At 43.8% G+C, this 27849-nt stretch overlaps 5 protein-coding genes across 8 annotated transcripts in view; 2 read left to right on the top strand and 3 right to left on the bottom strand.

Annotated features, from left to right (window-relative positions):
- Positions 1-1255: 1255 nt before the first annotated feature.
- On the bottom strand, positions 1256-5715 carry ska3 (spindle and kinetochore associated complex subunit 3). The gene is made up of 11 exons (XM_019880995.1): positions 5470-5715; positions 5309-5370; positions 4762-4933; positions 3998-4436; positions 3850-3911; positions 3154-3347; positions 2953-3084; positions 2710-2838; positions 2581-2630; positions 1847-1968; positions 1256-1565 (listed from the first exon to the last, which is right to left on the bottom strand). The coding sequence occupies exons 1-11, from the start codon at positions 5582-5584 to the stop codon at positions 1405-1407; spliced, it is 1638 nt and encodes a 545-aa protein (XP_019736554.1). The 5' UTR covers positions 5585-5715; the 3' UTR covers positions 1256-1404.
- A 322-nt stretch (positions 5716-6037) lies between these two features.
- Positions 6038-17519, bottom strand: hcn5 (hyperpolarization activated cyclic nucleotide-gated potassium channel 5). 3 transcript variants are annotated; one of them, XM_019881006.1, is made up of 11 exons: positions 14484-16073; positions 13575-13761; positions 11703-11807; positions 11501-11638; positions 10641-10802; positions 10471-10564; positions 9676-9803; positions 9311-9457; positions 8973-9210; positions 6824-7000; positions 6038-6724 (listed from the first exon to the last, which is right to left on the bottom strand). In XM_019881006.1, exons 1-10 carry the CDS (start codon positions 14714-14716, stop codon positions 6834-6836), a joined length of 1599 nt encoding a protein of 532 aa, XP_019736565.1. In that variant the 5' UTR covers positions 14717-16073; the 3' UTR covers positions 6038-6724; positions 6824-6833. The 3 variants fall into 3 exon arrangements, with proteins under 3 accessions (XP_019736565.1, XP_019736582.1, XP_019736574.1); XM_019881023.1 differs by lacking the exon at positions 14484-16073 and adding an exon at positions 13938-14472; XM_019881015.1 differs by lacking the exons at positions 6038-6724; positions 6824-7000 and adding an exon at positions 17387-17519 and having other exon boundaries at positions 9027-9457; positions 14484-17280.
- An 843-nt stretch (positions 17520-18362) lies between these two features.
- On the top strand, positions 18363-21283 carry cox17 (cytochrome c oxidase copper chaperone COX17). Its single transcript, XM_019881037.1, has 4 exons — positions 18363-18484; positions 19858-19983; positions 20053-20170; positions 21169-21283. Coding segments are annotated over exons 1-3 (213 nt in total). The 5' UTR covers positions 18363-18482; the 3' UTR covers positions 20138-20170; positions 21169-21283.
- Positions 21284-21690: 407 nt separating this feature from the next.
- popdc2 (popeye domain cAMP effector 2) lies at positions 21691-26537 on the top strand. Of its 2 annotated transcripts, none has more exons than XR_002169503.1 (4): positions 21691-22730; positions 23847-23955; positions 24813-25315; positions 26020-26537. XR_002169503.1 is itself a non-coding variant. In XM_019880400.1 (4 exons), the coding sequence occupies exons 1-4, from the start codon at positions 22237-22239 to the stop codon at positions 26097-26099; spliced, it is 1038 nt and encodes a 345-aa protein (XP_019735959.1). In that variant the 5' UTR covers positions 21692-22236; the 3' UTR covers positions 26100-26537. The 2 variants fall into 2 exon arrangements, 1 of the variants encoding a protein (XP_019735959.1); XM_019880400.1 differs by having other exon boundaries at positions 21692-22730; positions 24813-25167.
- The window catches only part of pla1a (phospholipase A1 member A), a 6678-nt gene continuing 5005 nt past the window's right edge, over positions 26177-27849 (bottom strand). Inside the window, exons 8-9 of the mRNA XM_019879876.1 lie at positions 27337-27510; positions 26177-26860 (exon numbers count right to left, since the gene is read on the bottom strand). Of these exons, the coding sequence (XP_019735435.1) occupies positions 26770-26860; positions 27337-27510 (265 nt within the window). The 3' untranslated portion in view covers positions 26177-26769. The remainder of the gene's footprint in view (positions 26861-27336; positions 27511-27849) is intronic.

Here is a 27849-nt window from a genome sequence, read left to right as displayed (position 1 = left end):
CGACACTGGATAAAATGTCTCAGGACCCCTTGGAAGATGCTCATGTGACAGAAGGCGGCACACCGTCAAATTTACAGAGCCCATCATCCCAAGAGCAACTCAGCAGAGTCTCATCTTTGAGTTCATTAGAGGAGATTGTTATGCACAAAGATTCGGGAGATGAAACGCAGCAGAAAAAGGCCCCGCTTTTCCTGGAGGAGTACTTCAATGCTGCCATGAAGAAATTCTCCAACACACTACTCGACGCTTTGATTAGTCATCTTGAGAGCTACAAAGATGCCAAAACGGACCTGCCCTTGCCAGTCAGAGTGAAAAGTGAGAAAGCAAATTTTGCCTGGGGCCAAGAAGTGGGTGAGACGGAGAACGCAAAGCAAGATGGGGAAAAGTCACCGACGCAGCCTTCAATCTCTGGATTCACGGGACAGGACGGTCCCTGCGAGACTCTTCAGGCCGGTGTGGGACCAGCTAATATCAGTGGATTTTAAAATCCATCCGACTCCGGTTGAATCACAAAACAGGGGGGCTGACAGGACAGGCCAGATGACGTTCACAAGTTTTCCTCAATTTTGTTGGAAATCGTGCTTAATGTTTGTCTCACATACTCATACTCACCATTATTCCAAACTAGGGCCATTCCATTTCCGCTGTCTTGAATCAAACGAAAGCTTCATGAGGGTTCTTGGATGCACAGAACTGCTGTTGAGATGTGCGTACTAAATGGTGAATTGCCCATTATGTTTTTTTAATTAACGGTCAAGTTCCAAAGGTCAGTTCGACCAGAGATGTACATCAATAGAAAAAAATGCTGTTTAAGTTAATTGCAGTTTACCATTCACAAATTCACCTCATAGTGTTTGGTTGTTTGTCTGTGGAAACTTCCAAGCTACGTATTCGCTGCAGACTTTGGGCTCTTTCTATAAGGCAATGCAGTAATTCGTATCAAAGAAGAATACTGAAGTGATGCATTTCTCGCCCGGGACTAGATTTTGTCAGGGAGATAAATGTAGCCTTCGTTAATGCAAGTTAAAGAGAACTTCCAGAGATTCCACCCCCAAATCAAATCTGTAAAACCTTTGAACGAGACAGGACTGCCTCCCCGAAAAGAGGACATTGTGCTATAATTCCTGATCCTTGGCCAAATTTGCCAATGTGTGTAACTCAGACACATTGGCATTGTTTTGAATTCCAAATAAAATCGCAGAAGGAATAATACAATTTCAAAATTGTAACCCTAAAGTAGCAAGTGGAGAACCAATATACAGAGGTGCATTTTATTCTATACAGGACATTTTCTGGGCATAAAAGAGCAAACGACGCTGCTCTAGAGGCTGAAGAGGTGCTATCTTGTGTGTGTGTGTGTGTGTGTGTGTATTAATGAGGTGTCACTCATGGGCAGTTCAACACTCAGCTGCACAAGTTGAGCTTGTAGATGGCGTTGTTTCGCACTCCTTCCACGTGCTCGAGCCGCCTCAGCTCGCTCAAGCACAGCAAATAGACTGGCGCCTTGATGCCCACGTCAGTTATCTTCTTCAGCTCCTCCATTCCAAACTCCCGCGTGTCCTCCCCTGGAGGATCGAGTGTCAAGTTTAAGGTGCATTTCGTTTGAACTACTGCATTCCCTTTTTAGGGCTTTTTTTTCACTTTTCCCAATTGTTGTCATGTTAGTCTTATTTCAAAATAGAATATATTAATTTTCTCAAATATTCTACATGCAACAAGTCTACACACACTCACAAAATTGACATGATGGTGTATTGTTGATTTTCCTGAGGGAAAATTCAATCCATTTTGCAATGACATGAAATGTGGAAAAGGGAAATGCTGAAAACTTTCTGTATGCACTGACCTGGACACTGGACCAAGTACTCGTTGATATTGTGGACCGCCTGGTTGAGGTTGTTCAACGTAATCTGCTTCAACCAGGCCGGCAAGCTGTGAAACTCCTGCTTGGACACCGCATTCATACATCTGTGAAAACAAAGGCCCACGCTGCCCATCAAGGATTCAAAACAAAGTGTTGACAATCGTTCATGACAGAAGTCAAACGAGAGTAACTCGGTCACCACAGAAACAAAACGGGAACATGAGAATATTCCAATTGGCCATCACTCATAGCACTAAAAACACGGAAATGTAACAAACGCCCTAACTTTTTATTCTCAGACAGAAAACTTAGAAAAAAGAAAATGGCCATCACAAGGCAAACTAAAATGAGAGAATGACACTGTCTATTGAGACACATAAAATTAAGAGTAGTCCCAATTGTCAATGACCAAAGTAAAATGAGAAAACAAATGCCCATGAGCGTAGAAATGAAAGTGGAAAAACAAGAAAATGCCATGACTAGTCCATACCATACATCATCACAGAAATAAACTGAAAAAACAAGCCATTGTAAAAAATAACCAGGAAGAAATGTTATCACAAAAATAAAACAAGAGATGAAAAAATGGCCACACCATTTTCAGTTTTATTTATTAGCTGTCACGACTGTCCATAAGCCCGATCATCACAAAAGTAAAACTGGAAAAAAAAAGAAAATGCCACACTCTTAATACAGGCAGTTTTTTTAGACTTTACCTGTTTTTGCGTTCTACTTTTTTCGGTGGTTTTTGAGACTGCAACACGAGCTACAAAAACAAAATCCACACTTGAACAAGGCAAGACGCAACATGACTTGAAAATAATAGTGTTCAGATGACTGCGTACTTTGCAGATGTCCTGCGTTACGGAGCTGAGATCTGGCATTTCGGGGGTGCTGATCTCGTAGATCTCCCTTGTGACCCGAGGGGGGCTAAGGTGGAAGTCCTGCGTGGCTTCGTCAAAGTCCACGCTCTCCTGTATTAGGAGAGACACAAAACACTGAGATGCAAGACGTCCGCAAAAAATTAATGAGTACATTGGGTTGAAAAATGAGTCGACCCGAGTGGACTTGGGGGCAGTGGGCAGCACCTGCACGCCTGGGATGCGCAATTCCGGCACATCGTATTCCCACGCGCGGCGGCCGACGACGGAACCGTCGCGAGGCGTCTCGAGAAGTGGCATGGAGTGGCTGTCCTTGCTTTCGGCGACCAGGGGCTCACGCTGCAAAAAAAGAAATCCATCTGAAGTCAACGGCACTCGTGTGATAGCCTTGAGAATTATTGGTTGTACCCTTTTGCTGCTGAGCAGACGTTTTAAAGACGGAGTTTGAAAGGCCGGCACTTCGGGGGTAACGGGCAGCTGAACGGGGCCGCTCGGAGACGGGGCGCCACCCTCTGCCACACGTGACGGCGGGGAGCAATGGCTGTTTGTTTTTTTGATCTTGAACCCCGGCGTGCAGAATACAGGCGGTTCAGGCGACTTTTCTACCAATGACAGACACCAACGCGGAATTATGAAAAAGTGGTCTGTAAATGTGTTTTGCCAAAGTGACTACAAACATGAACCGCAAGGTTATTTTCAGAGATGATTATTAATCGAGCAGTACTGGAATGACGTTTATGAATAATTGGATTGTAAGGCGAACTTCCTTTGTTATTTGTAAATCTGAAAAATACCTAAATTCTCTTCTTGACTTCTTCCTAAAAAATACAGGACTTTCTTATGATGTTATTTTAAACAAATAATACTTTTTTTTCCAATACCAATATTGTCCCCTCAGTACAGGACTTTCTTATGATGTTATTTTAAACAAATACTTTTTTTTCCCAATACCAATATTGTCCCCTCAAAAATAAGACCCAACTTAAAATTATACAGCCATTTCTCTGAATATTGACATTAATTTTCTAAAATGGTCGGACTTCCTTTATTGAAAATACACATCTAAGATCATCTTTGTGATTAAGATTGTTAACATTGTCTTACCTTCTTTTTGTAGACTTTCAGTCAAAGCGGGCACTGGCGGAGCTTGGAGGCCCTGTGCTTGCCTACAAAAGGAACAAGTAGCAAAGTTTTTTTAAATTTTTTTTTTAAACAAGCTGTGGAGAGACATGTTGTGGATTTTTATTTGTGCCTTTTCTCAGCAGTCTTCTTAAAGAGCTCCATGGTGAAGTCGTTGAAACACATAGTGTCCTCGGACAGCCCCAAGTCTCTCATTTGCGGCGTGCGCAGCTCATCCTCGTCCATGCGCAGTGCGCACCTCGGCGTGGGCGGTAGCGGTGTGGGCACGTCCAGGCGGGGGAGGCTCAGCTCAGGCATGGCGGGCTGCTGGCCGCACCCTGAAAAGTTCTGTTGGAGATATAGCTCGCACAGGCCAAAATCGGACAACTTGGGGGTGCTCATGGGGGCAGCCGGGTCCGTAGGCACCGCGGCCAGAGGCGGCGTCGGCAGATTGCTGCAATCCTCTGCCACTTCTTCTTCTTCTACTACTTCTTCCTGCTCCTTGTCCTCATTGTCGTCGTCCTCCTCCTCCTCGTTGTCAGTCGACTCTTCCTCCATTGTTGCATCTTCGGCTACAGCAGTTAAAGTAGGTCTGGTTTAATTTGAGTTACGATACAATACAATACAAATACATGGAAAGAGGGACATTTTTCAAAGAGAAAGCACTATTTATCTCACATTATCGAGGAAAACAAATACACACACACAAATCAAATATTTTATTTTAAGGCCACATTCCTCAGCTATATGTTTTATAGGATTTTTTTTCCCCATAAAGCTTTTGGTTGAATCTCAAATGGTTCCAACTTTTTGAATCGTTTGACTTATTTTTACACTTTCGAAAGAATTAAGAATGTCAAAATTTCTTTGTATATATGTCACTATTCCGGTACTTACCGTGAGACGGGCATGCATCTGTGGAAGTTTGGTATCCGTAATCCTCAAAGTGTGCCGTGAGCTCACGCACATCGTGGGCGACCTTGCTCTGCATGGCCCTGCAGGCATGGATGAAGGCGTCCATGTCTGTTTTGTGTGCTTTCTGCTTACTCAGCTCATCTTGCAGCTGACCCTGCAAACCAAAAACACTTCTCAATCCTTTGAGCTATGTCTATCTATGAATTAGATCTTTTCTACACAACCAATGTCTGTTTTAGAACATACCTCCTGCATTTACAACAGTAGGCTGCCTCTACCGGAAGTGACTATCTTCTGGCTTCTAATTGGCTAAAATAGCCTCGAGGACAAGCGCCACTTGTTGCGAAAAGAGGTTTTCACGTTTGTTTTTTAGGTTTGTTTTTTTTACTCCGGAAAATGTATAAACTCTTTTAGAAATACCCGTAAAGATATTTTAAGTACCAATGTGATCAAGAATGTGAGGCATGAAAAAAGTCAGATTAAAAATAAGTCATTTTGTCGAGCACATTTTGTTTGTTTTGCTTCTTACCTTGAGGCCCAAAACATCGCAGTTTAAATCGTGACAGGCTCGCATGCCTTTCGCTGCTGCTTCTGGGGGGCAAAAAGAAAATGAAGGCCTTTTATCTTAACCATGTTGTTGGCTTATTTGTGTCGAATGTATAGATGTGTCGGGAATGTTATCCAACTGACCGCAGTCTGCATTGTCGTGGCGATAGTTGAAGGTCTGCTGTAGCTGGGCCGTCTCCGTTTCCAGCGTCCGACACAACTTCTTCAACTTGGCGAAAAATTCCGACTTGAGGTCCATTTTCGAAGCGCGAATGTTCACATAAATGCGAGACAAAAAAAAACAACTCCACACGTGGAATGCTGGGGTTAGGTAAACCGATGTTTCGTTTTTGGCGCCTCCGCCTCCATCCCGGAAGAATTGCTTCTTCTTCGTTGCTTGAAGTGTTTTTTTTTTTAGGGGGGGGCGGGGAGGTTGCGCCCCTATTGGCCGTGAGTATCGACGTGTGAGTAGGCGTGTGAGTGTCCGTGCGTGCGAGTGCTCGTGTGCGCGCGCGCGCGCGTGTGTGTGTGTGCGCGTGTGCGTGTGTGTGTGGGTGTGTGTCCGCGTCCACGTGCGTGCGTGCGGACAGTGTCCAGCCTGTGTTTGTACTGTACATCCATTTATTTATTTATTTGTTTACTTAAACCCAAAATAGTTTGTGCCATCTGTGCAGGTTTTCCAAAGAGACGGCAACATTCTGGAGGGAACATAGAGTGTTTGATGGTCTTTATTGATTATTATTGCTGTGATGACTAAAATGAGGGATACATCGAAAACAGGGGTGAGCAGAGTACGGTCATCTTACTGTGGCAACTCTGAAAAATTGTGACGCTCGTAAATCATCATACCACTGTATTCTGCATTCTAACTTTTATTTTCTTATCCAAATGAACACTTTTATACATCATTAAATAAAGTAAAAATTACTATTTCTATATAGTAACATTGGAAATAAATGATAAAATAAAAATATTTTTACAAGTTATGATTTTAAATGAATTATTTTACATAGACATGATCTACTTTAAATCTCGTCTCTGAGCAGTCCCAAGTGTCTGCACTGTAAACTAAATGGCCTACCACTTACATAGTGCTTTTCTACATCAGATACTCAAAGCGATTTACACTTTTAAGCTCATTCACCCACAGATGATGCAGCATGTGAAGGAACCGGGGGTTCAGTATCTTGCTCAAGGACACCTCGACATGGTTGCAATAGCTGGGGATTGAACCACCAACATCTGGGTTGGGAGACAACTCCTCTCCCACTGAGACATGCCAACTCACAACTACATTTGCAAATAATTTTTCATGTCGCCAAAATCTTTTGAACATGTTCAAAATATTCCTAAATGGGCCATAATTTGCTGTCACAGCACTTTGCAACGTTGTTACGTTTCAATCCATTATGGCAGTCACCATCCAGGTGGCCTTTGAGTACAAAGCTCCCCCCCCCCCCCAGTGTATATTAGCATAATATTTTACACTATCTGATCGAGCTGCTTCCTCACGCAAATGCCGCATCCAGCTCCACCATCTTGTCCAAATCCTTGCGCACGTCCGGGTAGGCCTGCAGCACCTCCTGAAAGTCATCCCAGGACAGACTGAAACACTGGCAGTCGGTCAGCGCCTTCACCGTAGCCAGATGTTTGCCTCTGGTCAGCACGCATGCCTCTGCTCAACACACACACACACACACACACACACACACACACACACACACACACACACACACACACACACACGTGCAAGGCAGAGTCACAGTTAATGAGCAAGAATTCATGGGCAAGCAGAATTGACAATTAATCCCAAATTAGAGGAATAAAAATGAATAAATAAACAAATAAATAAATAAGTAGATACAACCACCCCTCCTAATGTGGAAAGACTGCTAAGCTAGGAGAAGGACTTAAAAGCTGAGAATTAAATAAATCCCCCCTAACTGGAGATGATGCAATGTTGACTTTGTGTTTAAAAGATGCTCACATCAGAACTGCTTGCATCTGATGAATTCCAGAGTCCACTAGTTGTGTTCTGTACACCGATTAAATGTGTTTACATTATGAAAACAGAACAACATCATATCATCAGGATCATAACACATTAAAGGGGAAGTCATGTAAAAAATGTCTTTACAATATGTTCTATGGGCACATACTAGTTTAAACATGGCATTCTGATTCATGTTGCGTTTGTGGAATATAAAAATCCACCTGCTTTTATCCATCTCAGGGAACCACCGTCATAGTTTTGGTTCATCTGTTTTCTAAGTTTGGTCATGTGATGTGAGCAAATTGAGCCCAAAAAAGGCACTGTGATGTCATTTTCAGTCGACAGCAAGTGGCAGTACAAGGCAAAATGGACACTCCTTGAGCTGGATAAAAACAGCTGGATTTTTGTGCTTAAATGATATTCCGCAAAGGCGATGTGAATCACAATGCCGTGTTTGGACTAATAGGTGCACATCGAACATATTATTTGTTTATTTGTGTATTTGGACCCATAATTTTATCTTTACCTGATTTTCTATATGTTTTTATGTATCTACACTTTTGTAGATGTTTCTATATCAGTGTCAGTTTAGAATTTCTTTTGTATCTGTGCCTTTTTCTGTGTCTGTATTAGTTTCATGTGAAGCCGATATACTGTAATCACTCTTTGGGCGTTTTGCGGATAAACGGCAGCATCCCAAATGCTAATGTGTTTTCACCTTCCAAAACTGCAGGGGGCACTACATCCCCATAGGGTAACAAATGAATTTACACAATACAGTACTTGTTTTTCATCTGCTTCCCAAAAGAACTTTTTGTATGACAACAACAACAGCAGGAAGAACATGCCGGTGGGGAAGATAATCCATCAGAACCTGCTGTTCACTTTCTCAAAACACAGTTGCGTTTGAGGATTATTACGGAGTTTAGCTGGAAACAATTTGAAAAGAGACAGATGATGACGCAAAGATTTGAACATGTTTCACACGACATGACACACAAATTCACCCCTCGCCTCAAATAACAACTGCAGGATAAAACATGATCTAGCAATCTGGACTATCCTGTGTCCTGGAGCAGGAGGGATGTTTCTACATCTGCTCTTGTCTCTGTACTTGTGCATTTTCCTGTTCATGACTCTGTTCCTATAGCTGTAGCTGTACCTGTTTTTGCATAATCTAGAACCATTTCTTTATTGGTTTCTGTATCTGTCCCTGTTTCTGTATCCATTTCTGCCATTGTACTATTACCTGTTTCTGTTTCTGTACATGCATCTGTAACTGTACTTGTTTATGTATGTTTCTACATCAGTTCTTGTATATGTTCCTGTATCTGTTTTGGTTTCTGTATCTGTAGTGGTTCCTATTGTATCTGTCTGTGCTTTTCTTCACAAGTACGTATCTGCATCTGCATCTGTTTTTGTATTGGTTCCTGTTTTTCTATCTGTTTCTGTATGTTTCTATGCCGGTACAAATACCTGTATGCCTCTGTACCTATACCTGTAGTCATACTTAAGACTGTGTCCGTACCCGCATCCACACCTGTACCCACACCTGCACCTGTACTTATGTCTCTGTGTTATGTACTCCTAAAGCATGCACAACATGCCACAGTTTTGTAAACCCTGCTGTAAAGCCCGAGTGATCCAAGTGTACCTCCAAAGAAGTCTCCGTCACAGAGCTCCCTGTGGAAGTCGTCGTTCTCCTCCAGCACCTGGCCGTGCTCTATGAAAAACATGCGGTCTCCTGGCGCGTTCTTCCGGATGATGACGTCGCCCTCCTGGTACACCTCGTAGTCCAGCCTCTGCACGATGCTAATGATCACATTTTCGTCTTTGTTCCGGAACAATGGCATGTTCCTGAGCAGGCGGCTGCACATCACTGTTAGTATTTGCTGGGGAAAAAAAGTCCAAAGGGAAATTGTTTAGTTGTTCAGTGGAGCTACAGCATGTGTAGGTTGGCGGGTAAAGGAGAAGATGGCTTATTGTTGATACCTCCCTTAAGGCGGACGACACAGTGTGCATGACCTCCTTCGCATCGAACCATTTCCCTCCGTAGCGTGCCTGGTAGTAGTTGGTGATGCGCAACTGCAGCTCTGGCGGGAGTTTCATAAAGGCCATGTAGTGTTCCAAGCGGCTCATCTGGGAAGACAGATCTACTTTCACTTCGAATAACAGACAACACTCTACAAGCACTGCTACCTCAAATTGTTTCTGTTTCTTTAGGCTTGTCTGCATCTTCAGCTGTTTGTTTACCTGTACCTGTTTCTGTGCTTGTACCAGTACTTGTTTCTATAGACCTTGTGTTATACCAATCATCTTTTTTCGGATATTACTGAAAATGAAAAAGCATTGTGTACCTTGCTCTTGTACTCCTTGGCAGCGGGGTCAATGTTGGCGATCATGGCAGTGGCGTTGGCCACCAGCACCGTGTACATCAAGCACCCGGACACCATGCTCACCATAACGATCCACATCTCCACATAATCTACAACCACAACATTGCATTACAGACACAACTACAGGCTCCATTTTGTTCTGGGGCAATTCATCTAGGCCAAAAGAAGAAACTGCTCAGGATGTAGTGCTTTCAGGAGGTCCTGGAAGGTTTGGAGACAGGGTGGGGGTGGGGGCTCTGCATCAAAACCTTTTAATTCCAGGACCTAAAAGTAGCCTAGAGAGCTAGGAATCTTTGGGGTCTCAATTTAGTTCAGGGCAATTTATGAGGGTCAAAAGAAGACCCTACTCGGGGTGTGGTACGTTTGAGAGGTTCAGAAACCTTTGGGGATAAATCTGAATGGAACATTTGAGTTCCAGCAACTGCAAGTAACATGGGCTTGAGGTTCCTGGAAGCTTTGAAGGGCCATTGTCTAGCTGGACTGCAGAAACTACTGTATGAGTTTAGTTATTGGGTAATTTATCAGAGCTTGAAGAAGACCCTAACTTAGACTACTTTTAAGAGATCCAGGAACCTCTGGTGCAAGGTCTTCAGTACCGAATGACCAGCAATGGGAGGCAGCATAAACTAGAAGTTCCAAGAACTACAAGTATCAAAAACTAACCTTTGGCGGATCACTGAATGTTTGGACCATGGAAATTTTTTTTAACTTACAGTGAGGATTACTGTGAGCTTTCTAAGTAATATATGTACGCACTGGTTGGAGCGTCCATGGATCCATAAGAGAGCGCGATCATCTGCGAGAGGGCTCGGAAGACCCCCCAGGAATACTTTACGATGACCGTGGCATTCTGGAACAAACCATTTGAAATCCTAATGAATGACAAACACGTCGGATGTACTGTATGAGCCTAACATGGAGCGTACCATCAAGTTCTCCTTGCGCACCCAGCAGTCTGTGGGGAACTCTTCCAGCATGGGCACAAAGTACTGGATGCATCCATTCCAGTGGCACAGCAGGAAGATCATCATGAACAGGGACAGGATGCGGAAGAACAGGCGCACCACCTCTAAGTTTGCATTGGATACCTAAGGAACAGGTCAGGAACAGGAACGTTGCAGCTCTAAACATACGAGATGATAAACCTTTTGTGACAGAAAGGTCCCGGAATTTTTGAAGAACCGTTTTGTGTTTGGGTCACAGTAATGATTGTCGAAATTTGTTAACCGGGTAATTTACTGGGCCTGAAAGTAGACTGTGCTACTGCAATAGTACTTTGTACTTTCAAAAGGTCCAGGAACATTTCATTCCTGAACATATCTGATTGGAAAGTTTGAAGTCTAAGAACTGAAAGCCCCTGGAACTTTTCAATGACCGTTTTGTGTTTGGACCACATGAACTATTGTCTGAATTCAGTTTCTCTGCATTTTATCGGCCCTAAAATAAAACCTTGGTAGGGACGGAGTATGTTTGAAATGTCTGGGAGCCTTTCAGGCATGGTCTACAGTGTAAATCTTTAATTCCAGGAACTACAAGTAACCAGAATGAAACGTTTCTGGAACTTTTAGAGGACCACTGTGCAGTGGTTGGGCGACAGAAACCACTGTCTACATTTAGTTCTATAGTTACTAAATAATTCATCCAGGGTAATTAAGACACGGCACTTTTGAGAGGTCAGGAACCTTGGGGCTCTAAATTTAGAGGATCTGATTGTAATCTAGTACCAAGAACTTCTGAACTTTGTTCTCGTAAATCTTGCGCGGAAAGAGTCACAGAGTCCACTTACTTTCTCCACCTCATTGAAGAAGCGGACCAGCCTGGACACCCGTGCCAGCCGTATGAGACTGAGGATGCGCACAAACATGAGGATCCTCATCATCCTGGTGGTCTTGGAGGGGTTGTCATTGCTGTGGTAATGTAAGTCCTAAACATAAGCACACACTATTATCCTCTGATGTTTGCATTCTTATAATGATGCTTCTGATTACCGCAAAGAGCAGAATGTATCCAATGGGGAAGGCAGCGATGACGTCAGGGATGAACCATGTCCTCAGGTAGCACACTCGGATCTGCTTGATGTCTAAAATTGCTTCCTGGGGGAAAACAAACGGCAGACAGAGAAAGATAGTCTTTGAAAGTCGATTTCTGTTTACACTTGTAAGGTCAGAATCTTCCAAAGTTAGATGGTTCATCATTAGACTTTCTTTCACGTCAGTGATTCCAGAAACGCGATTGACATGGAAGAGTTAAAACCCTCTCACCAAAAACAAATGTTGCCATAATTGACAACAGTCCGAATTATGCAAATGCTGTATTAAAATCATGATTACAGCAAATATTGATATGAAAAATATTTATAGGCCATTAAAAAAAAAAAGTCTGTAACCTCAAGAATGTCATATGTCGGTCCCATTGTAAACTGGAGAACCTCTGTAAATTTTACGTGATGTCCGCCGTTCACATTTGCATCCCAACCCAGCAGTTGAGACTCACTGATGTGGAGCATCTGTAATCCCGGTGATTGTCCGGGTCTTCTCATCTGTCACCTGACTCCATAACACAGATTAACAAGCCCGGTCACGGAGATCATGCATCAGATCCCTGCACACTGACGTGAGAGTTGCTAAGCTGGGTTTTCATCCGTTCACCTTTTGTGACATCCAGCCGGCCAATCACCGGAGACCCATCTGCACTCGGTATCGTGCACACATGCTTACACACGCAGCAATCAACACATTTTTACCACTTTCTTAGGACTCACTGGCGTGCGTTTGAGCAATCATATTATAACCTTCTCATCAGGCACATCCGAACCTTCCAACCCAACCTAATATATCTTATTAGACTTGAATGAGATACATTAGAATGGATAAGGAACACATAAGGACGAAAAACTGTTTTCCCTCCATTGGAACTCATGGAAATAACAATGTTGCAGGGTCAAAACTGTCGGTTTGCACTTTGCATAAAAAAGTGACTTGTTGTCGCTTTGACAGCCCTGCAGCTTTGCATCAACCTGTAACATTGGACTTCAGGAGCTTTGCTGAAACTATGGTGGAAAATCCATTTCATCCATTTTCTGCCAGCAACTGTGCATAAGATTAGCAAACAGAAACAGAATGTCGGGACGTCCAGCAGCTGAGAGGATTTTCTAAATGTGAGCGACCTGGAATTAGGAAGATTTCTACTTGAAAGGTACTTTTATCACCGCTTTCTGATTTTTAATTTGATGGCACATTCTAAAAAAAAAAAAGAAAACTTCACACTGGAATCATTTAGGGCTCTATTTTCATACTTAGTACTTTCATGCTGAGATCAACCACACACACACACACACACACACACACACACACACACACACACACACACACACACACACACACACACACACACTAGTTGTGGCATGGTCAGCGGGGTGCTTTTAAAAATATAGAAGAAGAGGATAATAGAAATAATAATGCATTCAATGAATTGATTTCTACAATGATCAATTTCTGCAAACAGTCTGCCTCCGCCTGGATCAAATCCAAAATCGCATTACACCACCTGAGGAGTGATTCAGACAGGGGCATTACACCACACATAACGCCACAACTTAGACCTGCTTTTAGCTGGTCTGAGATTGAGACTACTTTCTGTTGCCAAATTGTCAGGTGCGCATGTAATAGAAAACACCCTCAGTCCATCGGAACACCCAGCATGCTGCGGCGTGGGCTCCCATTTTCCCAAATACGGCAAACTAGACTTGCCCTGGCATGAAAATTAAGAAGCGCCAGTTTGTATGCCGAGCGTACGTGCGCCTGTCTACAAAAATAGTGCCACGTGAACGTCATCAAACAGTCGGTGGGTGGTCCCCTCACCTCTCCGTTCTCGCTGATGATGCCCATGCGGAAGTTGAGCGCCACATCGATGAGGAAGAGTGTGTCTGAGAAGACGTTAAAGCCTTCCCAGGCCAGCCCGCTGGTGCCATCCAGGAAGGCGATCTCCATGGGGATGCCGATTAAGTTGAGGAAGGTGATGGCCATCATGCCCATGATGTAGTAGCTCCTGTGGGAGGGGGAACATCATTAAATAGGGAAGTGAAGGCTGTGTTAAGCACACACACACACACACACACACACACACACACACACACACACACACACACACACACACGCACACACACACACACACTGTGTATGTATCTATTACAAGGCTCAAACAACTATGTGTGATCACCTTACTTGACTAAAAAGAAGGCTGCAGGGGAGTCATGTTCATCCAACGCTTTCTTCCTGGAATTGGTGTCCCACAGTGTTCCTGAATGTCCCCCTCACACACGGCTATTATTAACACCTCGGCTTTATTAATAGCATAAAAAGTCTGCCTGCTCAGCATATATTGCTCCAAATGGGAATTGCAGCATTGTATTGCTTCCGCATCTCAAAATGCGCAGCGGTTGACTTCTTTTTACACTTGCGTGACACTTGAGAATGTTCATAATTGAGGCGTTTTGTCGCGGCGGTGTTTCGTTCCTTTTTACGTGTCAGATTTAGATGGTGGACGTCTTTTTACCCTCGTATGACGCCACAATCAACATGAAGTATAATGAGATACAGTCAAACTGATGGATGGATGGATGTTGGATGCAAAGATAGCTGGATGGGTGGAAGGGAAGAGTAGAAGGGTGGAGTGGCGAATGTGGGAGTGATGTGCGAATAGATGGATAGATGGCAGTTGGATGGATGGATGGATGGATGGATGTCGCGCGTGTGTGTGCGCGCGTGTACCTCATGAGGCTGAACGGATGGATGACAAAGACCCCGCTTTGCAGCTGCCGCATGCACTCCTTCTCCACGGCCACCTCGCTTCCGTACATGTAGAGCGATTGGCGGTTCTGCTGAGGCAACAGCAGCGCCCGCCATCCGCAGGGCGCCCGCTCGCATCCCGCCGCCGCCGCCGCCGACGACCCCTGAGCGCTTAATCTCTGCATGGCAGCCGCGGCATGACTCGTTCGCCTCATCGGTCCATCCCGCCTCGACTTACTTGAGTTGTTCTTGGAGTTGGTGTTGTCGTTGTGGGAGTTCTTGTCAGGGTTCTTTTGAGTCCTCTCCTTCTAGTTCTCTTGAGTTATTCTTTCTCTGGTTGTTGTTGTTCCTTGTTCTTGTTTTTCTCGTTATGTCTTCATGTTCTGGTTATTTGTCTTTCACTTTTTTATTTCTTCTTGTAGTTTTTTTTTCTGTCAGTGTACCGGTAGTTTTCGTTAGTTTCTTATTCCCTGTATTTTCGTCTTGTGATCCTATTTCTTCCGGTTCTTCTCTCTTCTTCTATTTCTTTTTTTTTCTACTTGTACTTTTTCCCTTTCTTTTAGTTCTTGCGGTTATTCTTGATCCTCATCTAGTTCTTCTTACGCTTCTTTTTCATCTGTTTTTTTTTCTCTTGTTCCTCTACTCGGTACTCTTATTCCTTTTCTTGTTTTAATTCTTTGCCTTCATTCTCTTCTTACAGTTCTTGTTCTTCTTGTTGTTGTTCTTCCTCGTAGTCACTCGTCTTGGTGATTTTTGGAGCAATGTGTTTCAGCTAGTTTGCTTTTGTTAATCGTGCTAGTCTAAGTATTACCCAAAAATCATCTTGTTCTTATTCCTCTTGTTCTCCTTGTAGTTCCTCTTCCTGTCTTTCTTGCCTCCGTCCCAACTACTTTTCCCTTGTCGAGCTCAACCTTAATGAAGCCGTGTGCAGGAGAGGCGAGCAAGGATGATACCCGCCTTCCTCCCTCCCTCTCATCCTCTCAGCCTCCCCCCCCCTCTCTCTCTTTCTCTCTCTTTCTTTCTACACCTCCCGTCTTCCTTTTCTCTCTGCGCTCATCAACTATTCACGATGTCACTTTTGTCCTCCATGAATCATGCCAAGAGGCTAAAGTCCACTTCACATTCCTTCCTCAGGCTTCCGGTGTGCATGTCTGTCTCTTGATTGATGGCTCGATCACAGGTGTGATGGATGGATGTTAGCGCGACGGCTGGATGATGAATTGTGAATAGGCTGGAATTTGTTGGGTTCACGAGTGGACGGAGGTGGAATGGATCTTGTACGTGTGTCTTATTTCTGTATTAAGTTTTTGTGCGCGTGGCCGCGTGCACGTGTGTGCGTGGAGGCTTGTGTGAATGTGTTAGTGTAACGTGTGTGTAGAGCAGCGAGTTCAGTCTGGGACATGACATTTCCATCTCTTCTATTTGGGATGTAATGAAACACTGTCTTTGTTACCTGAGCCCTCTGTGCCCACTCTGTGTGGATTTCTTTCACTTTATTACCACCACAACAAGACACACAGTCAGGAATACGAGTGCGTGCGCACATACACACATACTCTCACACACACACACACACACACACACACACACACACACACACACACACACACACACACACACACACTCTGTGGTTTATTTCATAATGTTTGTTTTCGCTTGGACGGATTTTATGCAGCTGTGGCGAAAGGAGGATTAACGATGGGGGCATGTCAGTCAAAAAATGTAAATCAACGCAACTGTGTTGACTTAATAGATTTTCCTCAATTATTGATTTGATAGTCATGCTACATTGATGCTTTCAGAAGCTACTCGAGAAAAATCAAGAAATGCGAGACGTCATTCGGGCCAGAGCAGAAGACGACAGGTGTGCTTCAATCCAGACCAAATGACATAACGGATTCAGACCAGAGCAGTCGAGCTCAGGTGCTTGACGGACCAGAGCAATAGATTGACTCAAAGCAGATCAAAGCATGTTGCCTAAAGAGTTATCCAGACTGTAGCAATCAAGCTCAGGTGTGATTCAAAGCGGCCCAAATGTCACCAATGGGGAATTCGGATGAAAGCAAGTGATTCAAAGAGCATGTGAGACCAGAGCAGTCCATCCTTTGTGTGATTCCAGATGAAGTGACATCTATGTGGATTCCAATGAGAGCAAGAGATTTGAGGAGTGATTCAGACAAGGGCAAATGATCCGTGGCGCAGATCAGACCAGAATAATGGATCCAAGGTGTCCTTCAAAGCAGATCTACAGAGGTGGATTGACAAATGACATTATAGAGCTATTCCAACAAAGGCGAGTGATTAAGACCACAATAATTGAGCCGAGGTATAATTGAGAGCATAGCAAATGATCCATAGTGACATTCGTAACAGACCAAATTACATACAAATCGATACTGGGTGTACTTCGAACGAGACTGATTGACATAAATGGGTAATTCCAACACAAAAGAGTGAGTCAGACCAGAGTAATGGAGACAAGGTCTGCTTCAAACCAGGCCAAAAAGCTCATTCCTGTCACAAATGGAGTTCTTCAGACCAGAGCAAGCGATTGTCAGAGATTCTCCTTATGTCCTTTTAAATTTCTATGGGTGTCAGATTCATAGTGTTCATAGCTACATTTGCAGACTTTCCTTTTGTTGCCATTTCCACTGACGTTCAGTCCAAGTTTGGCTTCATTTCGTCAGGCTTTATCGTCACGGGAGGCAATTTGTTGGCGGTGAACGTTAATCAGCAAGCTTGGAGAGACACGAGAGCAGCTGCTGATTCTGTAAAAAGCCTTTGAAAAAAAACATGGAAGGCAACATGAGGACTTTGCAATGTCTTTAGTCGAGTGTTGCAAAAAAAAAAAAGGTGAATATCTGCAAATAATGCGCTTTGCTTACTTGTTTGTTTAAGCAGGGCACAGCTGCCGGGGAGAATGACTCAGGTCTTCTGCTTGCTTACGCCTGGATTTTTTTTCTTTTGCTGACGCACAGCGTGGACATGTGCGCGCACACACACACACACACACACACACACACACACACACACACACACACACACACACACACACACACACACACACGCACATGCATTTTTCATATTTCAATACTCCCGAGTCTGCCCCCTGTTCTATATTTTTCATCCAGCAGCAGCCAATTTTAAGACACAGATATACAGTACACAGATGGGGTCAGCTGAAGTACAGAATCATGCATCTTGCATTGTCGTTTTTGGGATTTATTTTACTGTATTTTCTTTAGTATTTTCCTGTATTTTGAGTACTTAACTAGTGGGATTTCACTATGTTTTTATTTTTTTCAGTCATTTTATAATTATTCAATTCATGCATCTTAGCATCCATCCATCTATCCATTTTCTAATCGGCTTATCCTCACGAGGTTCGCAAGCGTGCTGGAGCCTATCCCAGCTGTCTTCGGCCAGCAGGCGTTGTACACCCTGAACTGGTTGCCAGCCAATCGCAGGGCACACATAGACGAACAACCATTCGCACTCACTATCACACCATGGGACAATTTAGAATGTTCCGTTAACCTGCCATGCATGTTTTTGGAATGTGGGAGGAAACAGAAGTACCCAGAAAAAAACCCCACACTGGTACCAGGAGAACACGCATACTCCAGACAGGAATCGAACCCTTGACCTCTGCACTGTGAGGCGCACGTGGTAACCAGGTGATCAATGTGCCAGCCCACATTTTAGCACACTGAATTAAATTTTATTGTAATTGAATCATTATTTAAATGTATTATATTTGAGTTTATTTGTCACATATGTCATTTTTTTTCACAGTCCATGTGGAAAATGCATTTTTACTCAGATCGCCCACATAAAAACTACATATCCCAGAGGGCAATGCTGCTGGTCGACGTGATCACGTGACGACACGCCGGTTCCTTCGTCGTTCTACTGTGAAGGTGACAGCGTACAGCACGACCCTCCCTACTGTATATTGCTAAGTTACGTCAGAGACCTTAAATGTGAGTCTTTCGTTTATCGCTGGTTCATCTTCGTCCACATTTCACGTTCGCGAACCCAGATGCGAAAACGGAGCGCTTTTCGAGCAGTTTAGCGCCTGACGTCACGACATCGCTTGAGCTAGCTGGAGAGTTAGCCCTTCACGTGGGTTATGCAATGTAGGGCAAAAGATATTTTATATGATCAAACGCTTAAAAAGCAAGGCGAGACGACACGTCGTGCTTATACCGTTTGGTTTCACGCGGCACATGTATTATGATTGTCAATTTTAACTGATTATTTTGACAGGAGTTTGTGATGCGCGGACACACCTCCACTGTCGTCACGCAAATGTCCCTCTATCAATATTTGTACTGTATCTCCTTTTCATAAATGCACTATTAGTAATATTTGACCTGTAAAATGAACCTTCCATATGTTATCTATGTCTGTATACATTCCAATACGTTCAGTGAGCAAAGGCAATATGTTGACCCGTGATTTGCAACGGTTTTTTGAATTATTTCCAATGTATAAAGTGGATTATTGTAAACCGATTATAAACCGAGGAACCATTACTTTGCCCAGTGATTACCGAATAAAATCTGTCGGGTGTGTAAAATGAGTGTCTGCTGCTGCCTTGAAGCATGCGCCACAAGTGTCACATTTGGTTTCACTTTGACTCAGTAACCGTCAAGTCCGGATATGGATGATGAAACGCCAGATTCAAATAAATAAGCAAATTGACTCTTGTGTGTAAGGAGTGAAGGTTCGACAAGTTTGCTTTTACATATATTATAACACTTGGAACAAGTACAGTATCTGATTCAGACCAGAGCAAATGATCTCAATCATTTGTCAAACCAGATCACAAAACCGTTGTAGCAGATTCCATTAAGTAAATCAGACCAGAGCAAACGAACCAAGATACCATTCAGACCACAGCAAGTGATCCAGCATGCTAGTCAAACCAGACTAAAGAGTAAGTGTAGCCCACCCAGAGAAATTGATTCAAGATTCCAGACGGCTTAAATTACATGAAGGGGTGACCGCAATAAAATTCACGGAGTTCTTCACGCCAGATGAAATTACTGGAAAGGATGTTTCCAAACAGACAAGATTATTTGAGTGATTTAGATCACAACAGATGATCCTTGGGTTGATCTTAAGTGTAATTTAAACCAGATCAAATGGCATTTAAAAGTGATTCCAACATTTTTTTTTTTATAAGGGGTGAATCAGCAATCGATCTTGTGTGAGTCAAATGTGATTCAGATCAAAGCAATCACTTCAAGGTGTGATTCAAAGCGTAGCAAATGACAAAGGGGTGATTTGAATAAAAGCAAGAGATCCAGACCAGAGTAAGCGATCACGAGAGACCCTTATCCCGTTGTAGGTTCAAGATGTCGACCGTGTCTGCCGCCGCTGTTGAGGCCGCTACCATCCCCGAGGGCAGCGAGCAGAAGAAGCCGCTCAAGGCGTGCTGTGCTTGTCCTGAAACCAAGAAAGTCAGAGACGCATGGTAACTATTTGGATTACTCAAGTACAAAATGTTCAAATGCTGATTAAATTGTATTTATCTTGTCCTCAGCATCATTGAAAAGGGTGAAGAGAATTGCACGGAACTCATCGAAGCCCACAAAGAATGCATGAGGCAGCTGGGATTCAACATTTAACTGTTTAATTGTGAGAGAGTGTGGATGTGTGTGGTAAGTTAAGTCTTGTGAGTTATCATTTTCTCAGCTTGTAAATCTCTGTAGAAATCAGACACCTAACGATGATCTTCATTAAAGAAAGTGATCTTGGGCAGCGTTTCCGAAACTCTGAGCCAGAGTAAAGGGCGCTGAGGGATTCAGACCAGATTTTAAACACTCTAAACGTCTGATTCAGAAGACCTGCGTAATTGATCCCAGGTGTAAAGTGGACCAAATGGCATTCAAAGGCGATTCCAATATGACCTGACGATTTCAAGAGTCACTCAGACCAAAACAATCAATCCCAGGATTGATTCAAACCAGTGTGAACGTCCTCAAAAAGCAGTTCAATTGAGAACAACTGATCTGAATGATCCAGACCAGAGTAAAGGCTCTCAATGTGTGATTAAGACCAGATCAATCGATCTTTGGTGTGATTCAAACGAGATGGAATGACCCAAAAGAGCAATTCAAATGAGAGCAGGTGAGTCAGACGAGAGCAATCTATGTGAAGTGTCATTCCTACCAGACAAAATGACAAAAGGTGAATTACAATAAAGCACAGGTGTCAAACTCAAGGCCCGGGGGCCAGATCTGGCCCACCACATCATTTTATGTGGCCCGCAAAAGCAAATCAAACATGTAACTTCCATGATGCTTGTGGTGCCATTTAGACCAGAGCAATCTATCCCAGGTGTGAGTCAAACCAGAGTGCATAACCTAAAAGAGAAATCGCAATGATAACAATCAATGTCAGTGATTCAGATGACAGGGGTTATACTAAAATGATTAAAAACTGGCCATAGGTGGTGCTCAATGTACAGCAGAGGTATTAAGATCAACGTGAAATGCCGTCACTGGTATGTGCAGAGTCAAGTAGCCGCGTGAAATGCTAATTTTAGCTTGTTGAACTTGACTATACAAATGTTCTGCCTGTTGCTTTTTGACACACACGTCATTTTTTTTTTTCAATCTTTTGATATGTTGAACCTTTTTGTCTTTTTCTCCCTCAGCAAAATGGACGACGACAACTCAGGAAGTTTTGGAAGGACAAAACTTCTTATTTATTTTTTTATGTGTGATGTTGACTGGAGTTAAAAGTTTGAATAAAAGTTCTATGCAATCATCTCCGTGCTCCAAAGTTTTTTTTTTTTTCTTCCAAAATGGAAGGTGAATTATTAATGCTGTGGCGTCTTCCTAACCTCGGTGTCCACTTCTTCCCCCTTCCCCAAATGGTTGGCGTCCCTGGTATGCACTCAGGCTTTTAAAAATAACTGCATGTCAATACTTGACATATCTGCATTCTTCTCCGTGGCGGACCGAACACCATTTTGCCCTTTACAGAGGTAACTTTGAATATGAGAGCATCAATCTTGAGCCAAGAAAATTGATGCATCTAAGTGAGGGAGAGAAAAAAAAAAAATAATAACATGTCCATAAAAAATGACTCTGCAAGGTATAAAAAAGGAATATGTGTAATTTGTTTCAGGACTACAAATGACTTCACAGGCCCTGGCGGTGGTCTCGCCGCTCTTGTTTTTGCCAATTGAGATGGACAGTTTAGTATGCCGGGCAGCAGCCGTGGATATTTTTACCTGAAATCCGACCTGCGCAGTGTCGTCCATTTTGTTTCGACGCCTTGTTCAAGACAGAACTTGACACATGAACAACACAAGAACATTTTTGGGGCCTGTCAGAACCTCTGGAGAGTTCATAGCGTGACAAAGTCCTTCCCACTTCCTGCCTGCCCCTTTCTTGCTGTTATGTTAAGTAGCAGGCCTGCATTCTGTCGGCCACTCGTGTCCTCCTTGGGTTTCAATTCCAAACATGGTGATCCTTGTGGGGACTCCATATCAACGACACCCCACTCCCACTCCCACTCCTCCTCCCGGCTTATCCGCCCTCCTCCAGCTGTTGTCGCCAAAGTGCTGGCCGGCGATTGAACCGAACGAGTCGCCACCCGAGACGAAAAAAGGGGACGCACAATGAGAACAGGACCTCGTTCTAGAACTGCGAGAAGCCCCTGAAGAACTCCCCGAGGGAACGCATTTGGATTGCAGACTTTGCCGTGCTTTCCGGACATGAGTGGGGAAAACGGCAGCCTGATGGAGAACCTGTTCGCTGCCCCCATCTGTGATGGCTGGAGCAACAACACCGAGGGGGCCCTTTATCATCTGGGCAACACGATCCTGTTCCTGGGCTATATGGGTGGCAGTGGAGCTTACGGGTGCCTTTTCATCTTCGGCCTCCTAGCGCCTTCCTTCCTGTGTCTGACTCTGTGGGGCTGGATGACGCTATGCGGGCCCGATGTGGTCACCTGGAACCTTTTGCTGCTTCTAGCGTGCCTGCTCCAGATTTGCCACCTGCTCTATCGCTTGCACCAGGAGGGATTGTCCAGCGAAGAGCTGGCCGCTCTCTACCAGGCCGTCTACCTCCCGTTGGGGGTGCCCGTCCAGGTCTTCAAGGAGATCGCGGGCGCCTTTGAGAACAAGGTGCTGGAAATGAAGGCGGGTGAGAAGTACGCGGTGGAGGGCAAGACGCCCATCGAAAGGCTCTCCTTTCTGCTGTCTGGCAGGTGACTGTCTTGATTACTTGTTAGGATTCACTTTGGTAGTTGTCGTGGTACAATCTGCTGACTTTTTGTGATCCAGAGCAGGTTCAGTTCCCTACCAGGCCCTTATCGCCTACTGACCAGGATAAATGTCAGGAAAGGTGTCCAACGATGTGAAGGGTAGTGAAGTGGTAGTAAGTTTTGCTCGCGTGGGTCCGGTTCCCGGCTCGGTCCTGAACGGCCACTGGAGCCACTTGCGATCCCCAGTCACAGTCCCAAACCTGAAGGAGGAGGATTATTTCAGGAATTGTGTCCACCCCAAAAAAAACTTCACAAAAACAACTACAATGACTTAAGTTGTCATGGGTAATGAATTACTTATAAAGGGGAGTGGAGTGTTTCATGTCACCCGCTTTCATGAGCATGTTTGCTTTCGAGCCGGGGCCCCGACATCCAGCTGCCAGATCTCTCAAAAGTTGCTGAAAGTCAACCACACTGACCAGTTGTGAGGAGAAAAACCTGAAAAACAACAAAAAGAAGTAAACACAGTTGTACTAATTTTGGCCTTCCTTGTCTTCGCGCCGTTCACTGTGACGCCATGCTAATTCCGTAGCTAATGCAGCTAGCATCCTCCTGCCTGAACTGATAACCGGGACCGGACCGAGTGTAAATGTTACATATGATCCCCAGTAACGTTTCTTGACTATTTCAAACTCGATTCCGATTCTGACTGGATGTTGTTCGGAGTGCACAGGGAGAGGGTCGCAACAAGCTTTTGTTCTGCCGAGGTTGTCCCAGGTAAACGTGACCATGAAGAGATTTTAGTCGATCAGATGCTGCGACATTCAAGCGTGAAGGAGAAAAGGGAATCTTTAATGCGATCCAGTTTTAGTTGGTGGATTATCTTAAAGCCTCTCCCCCCGACTGAGGAGCTTCCTGATGACTTTATCCATCGTCTCTGGCAAACGAACAAACGGGGCTTGACGCAGCAAATATTCACGGCGCTGTACAGTATTTTTTTTTGGTCCCCTGCGGAGATCATTATGCAAATGTTTGGGAAAGTCACCCCCGACATCAGCGGTGACCTCCGGCTCTCTAATCTTGTGTTCCCTTTTTTAACCTTGTCACTCTTGACGTCAGGATCAACGTATCTCTGGAGGGTCAGTTCCTGCACTACATCCACCCACACCAGTTCCTCGACTCGCCCGAGTGGGAGTCACTGAGGCCCAATGAGGACGGAAAGTTCCAGGTAGCCCCACGTTTCATCCGCGGCCAAAAAGCAATTTTATTTTATTTTTTTTTAATACGTCATTTTAAATTACATTTTTTCCGATTGAAAAACGTCAACTTTTGGCAGTTTCTTGCTCCATTTTCTTCTTCTCTAGAAAAAAATTGATGTTTCTCCCTTTAAAAAAAATGTTACATTTTTCTTGGAGCATTCTCACTTAGTTCTTGGAAAATTCAAACTTGTTTATATGAGGGGAAAAAAAAAACTAACCTTTTTTTAGGTGAGATAAGGGTGTTTGTGTTGCCTCTTTCTTAGGAAAATTGTTGGGGTTTTGTTTCCCCGTATGAAATTTGTAGCTATTTTCAAGTAAAGTTACGTTTACTTGGAAATTTTTTGAAATATTTAAGTAAATTTTTTTTCAACTGACTTTCACGCAAAATCTAAAAAAATCCTTGGAAAATGAGGACTTTTAGCTAGAAAAATCAAAATGTGTTAAAAAAAATAAAAATAATGATTTTTTTTTTTTTTTTGCCAGGAATTGTAAGAGTTGTTCTTAAATACCGCTTTCTCTAGTCTCAGAGAATGAGCAGAAAAAGGCATTTTCTTGGAAAAACGTCCTGAATGCCTTTCTTTGAGAAAAGAATGTACACCTTTTGGAAAGGTGAACATGTTAAACTGCCACAGAATAGCGCCAACGTCTGCCAAGGAGGATTTATTCGATGTCAAATTTATATTGCCTCGAGTATCTGTGGCTGGTATCGGCAACCTACATGCAACCCCATACCTTAAAATACGGCTGATATCGATACTCGTCCCTCATGAGACCCACCAGAATTTTCTGATTCCCATCCCACTTTTGGCCTGTGTTTGTCTTTCAGGTTACTCTGACGGCAGAGGAGGACTGTCGCTACGTGTCGTGGCGCCGCCGCCGCCTCTTCTCGCTCATGTCCAAGGAGCGTTATGTGTGCCGCCTGTTCGCCGTCATGCTCGGCTACGACATCGCCGAGAAGCTGTACAACCTCAACAACAAGCTGTACATCAAGAGCGGCGTCCTGCTGGACATTCGCCTTCCCAGCCTCTACCACGTTCTGGCCCCCCCGTCACAGAGCAACGAGGGCGAACCCCCCGAGCGAGACGACCGACACCCTCCCCGGGAGTCAGACCCCGACCGGGGACGCCAGGGCGAGAACCCCATCGGGCAGCGGTGGCCGTCCGACCCGGAGCTGCCCTCGGGTGAGGACTCCACCAGCCTGGTCCTGGAGGACTTTGCCGACATGGCGGGCTCCTTAACCGACTATGGCAGTGAGAGGGATTATTTGAGGTAGAAGGGGGCGCGAGGGGGTCCGGAGTTAACACACTGGCTCACCCGCTTAGGATACATGTAAGTACTGCACCTGCGCGGTTAAATGGCAGTTTCGTGTGCATGGATGATGCCACCTTCAACACTAACGATAACAATATATTAACAAGACTTTCTTGGCAACTTCTTCCCGTCAACATTTTCAGAGAATGATTACTTTTGGTGGAAATGTGCTACTTTTTTTTGTTGAAAAATACAACTTTTCTGGAAATGTACAGAATTTTTTTTTCCCTCTAAAAAGTTTTCTTCTGGCATATATTGTGAGATTTCTTTAAAAAATTATACAAATACATCTTTAAAAACAACATTTTATTGAAAACTACTTTCTTGGAATGTATTAAAAAAAACTCAACGAAACTAAAAAAATTAAGATATCTAAATCTAAAAACAAGAAATCTTTTTTTTTTTCTTGTGTGTTGGGGGCCGGGGGTAGAAATTGTTTGGGGAAATTTCAATTTATTTTCTTGGAAGATTATGATTTTCTTGGAAAAAAAAAATCATCATTAGCATGTGAGATGGGTCCTGCTAAAATCACAAATAAACAATCATTTATAACTAACTAATCCATAAATCAACGAGTTAGTGTTAATTGATGAATGGGGCGTGATTATTACCTGTTCTAACCAGCAAAAAAGATTTCAATTTAATTCACCATTTTGTGGATTGACATTTTTTTCCCAAATTCGTGGCATCCAGTCGAATGTAATTCTCATTTGTGTCCACAGGGGGCACCATGGCGGGAGGCGCAGCTCGCTTCCAGAGGACTCGAGCGCCGCTGGCTCCCACTGACACTCCCAAACTCTGACCACGCCATTTTTTGTTTCTTTTGATTTCTTTTCAGCCGTTCACACTATTTGGACCACAGTTTTTTTTTTTTTTTTGTGTTTGTTTCGATTCACACATCACTTGTGCTCATTTAATATCATTTTGTTCAAAAACACAAAAGAAATTGAGAGCTTCCTCTGTAAATAAAAACAATGTGTTAACGTAGTTAGCCGTGGGCACGTTTTTTTTCCTCTTAATATTGAACATGCACCAATATAATGTGAAATTGTCCAATTACAGGGGGCCAACATTTCTCCATAAAGCTTTTGTGCAATGTGCAATGAAAATGTTGTTTTGGGACTGTCTACTTCCTGGAATGCTTCATGTACAGGCTATGCTTAGTTGCTATTTTTTTTTAGCCTATTTCAATGTAAATCGTGTGTAAAATGACAACAATAAACACACATGCTGACATGGACCTCTGCACTGTCTCCACTTGGCTGCAGTGCCATGGTTTCTTACTGCCCTCAGTCCCCTCTTGGATAAAAATCGACGTTTCATTGTGCATTCATTTGAGGATTCGTGGCTCGAAACCACAAGAAAATAAGATATCCATGCTATTGTTTGCCTACTCCACAGTCTCCATTTTGCTGTGACGCTGCATTTTCTTGCCACTTGGATTTTTCCCCGTTTTGTCTCTGAAGGGGGTGTCAGAAGTGGCTGCACACCTGCACAAAGTCATGTGACCACGGCGACCCTCGCCTAACGTTGATGTTGTTCACGCACAGTGGCTCCTCGCGCCTGATAAAACAGAAAAAAAAATTGTGTCTCATCAATAGATTTTAAAACTTAAAACTGATTTAAGAAAAAAACTAATTTAATTTTGCCCGGCAAAAATGTCTTCCCCACAAACAATGGTGAAACCTGCCTAGCAACAAGTGATCACATGTATTCTGCCTAGCAACAAGTGTCTTCACACCTAAAGGATTGTGAAATCTGCCTCGCAACAAGTGTGTCATCCCCCCCAGTGATTTTAAATTCTACCTCATAACAGCTCTCCCTCCACAGGAACGAATGGTAATCCTGTCTTGCAAGACTTCTGAAAAATAATTATCTGAAGAATTTGCAGCGCATGCTAGCTAAAGTTGTATTTTTAGGCTTCTGATCTTATTTTCCAAGCCGAAACTCGTAACATTTGAAAAACATACCCATCTAGTGGCCTGACTATCGCCCCGACAAAACAAGAGCATCGCGTCAACATTTCAGTCTGGACGTACGTGCGCGAGGCGATTTGGGACAGGCAGATGGACTTGAGGTGGATGTCATTCTGCCGGTAGAAGCGAGCGCCCGTGTTTTTCAGCGTGATGGAGTGAATCTCACACAGCGCCACCGGGTGAGCCAGTATCGTCCTGTACACTGTTGTGTCTGTTTGACTAAAACACACACACACACACATTGATCACTGCAGGCAGTTATGACCTCCCTCAAGGATGTCAGCGCTACAAATGGCTCGCGGGGAAGGTGATGACTATTAGGATAGGAACAACATCCCATGGACCTTGAATTCAGATACTGTATGAGGTTATCGCACCAAGTGGTCCAGTCCAGTTCAAGGTTTATAGAAGTGGAAATCCTGGCACACCACACGCTATAAGAATCAGTCGGTTTGGTACCCTTTCGCAAACCTCAACTATGGGAGCGAACTGATCCAAACTGACGAAAAGGGTTCATTTTGTGTGCCACGGTGCTTGGGAGCCCAAAGGAAGGATGCCAAAAAAAAAAAAAAAAAA

Source organism: Hippocampus comes, unplaced genomic scaffold (assembly GCF_001891065.2).
Source record: "Hippocampus comes isolate QL1 unplaced genomic scaffold, H_comes_QL1_v1.1 scaffold214, whole genome shotgun sequence".
Lineage (NCBI taxonomy): Eukaryota > Metazoa > Chordata > Actinopteri > Syngnathiformes > Syngnathidae > Hippocampus > Hippocampus comes.
Note: the sequence above shows the minus strand (reverse complement) of the source record. Positions and strands in the feature narration are given on the sequence as shown.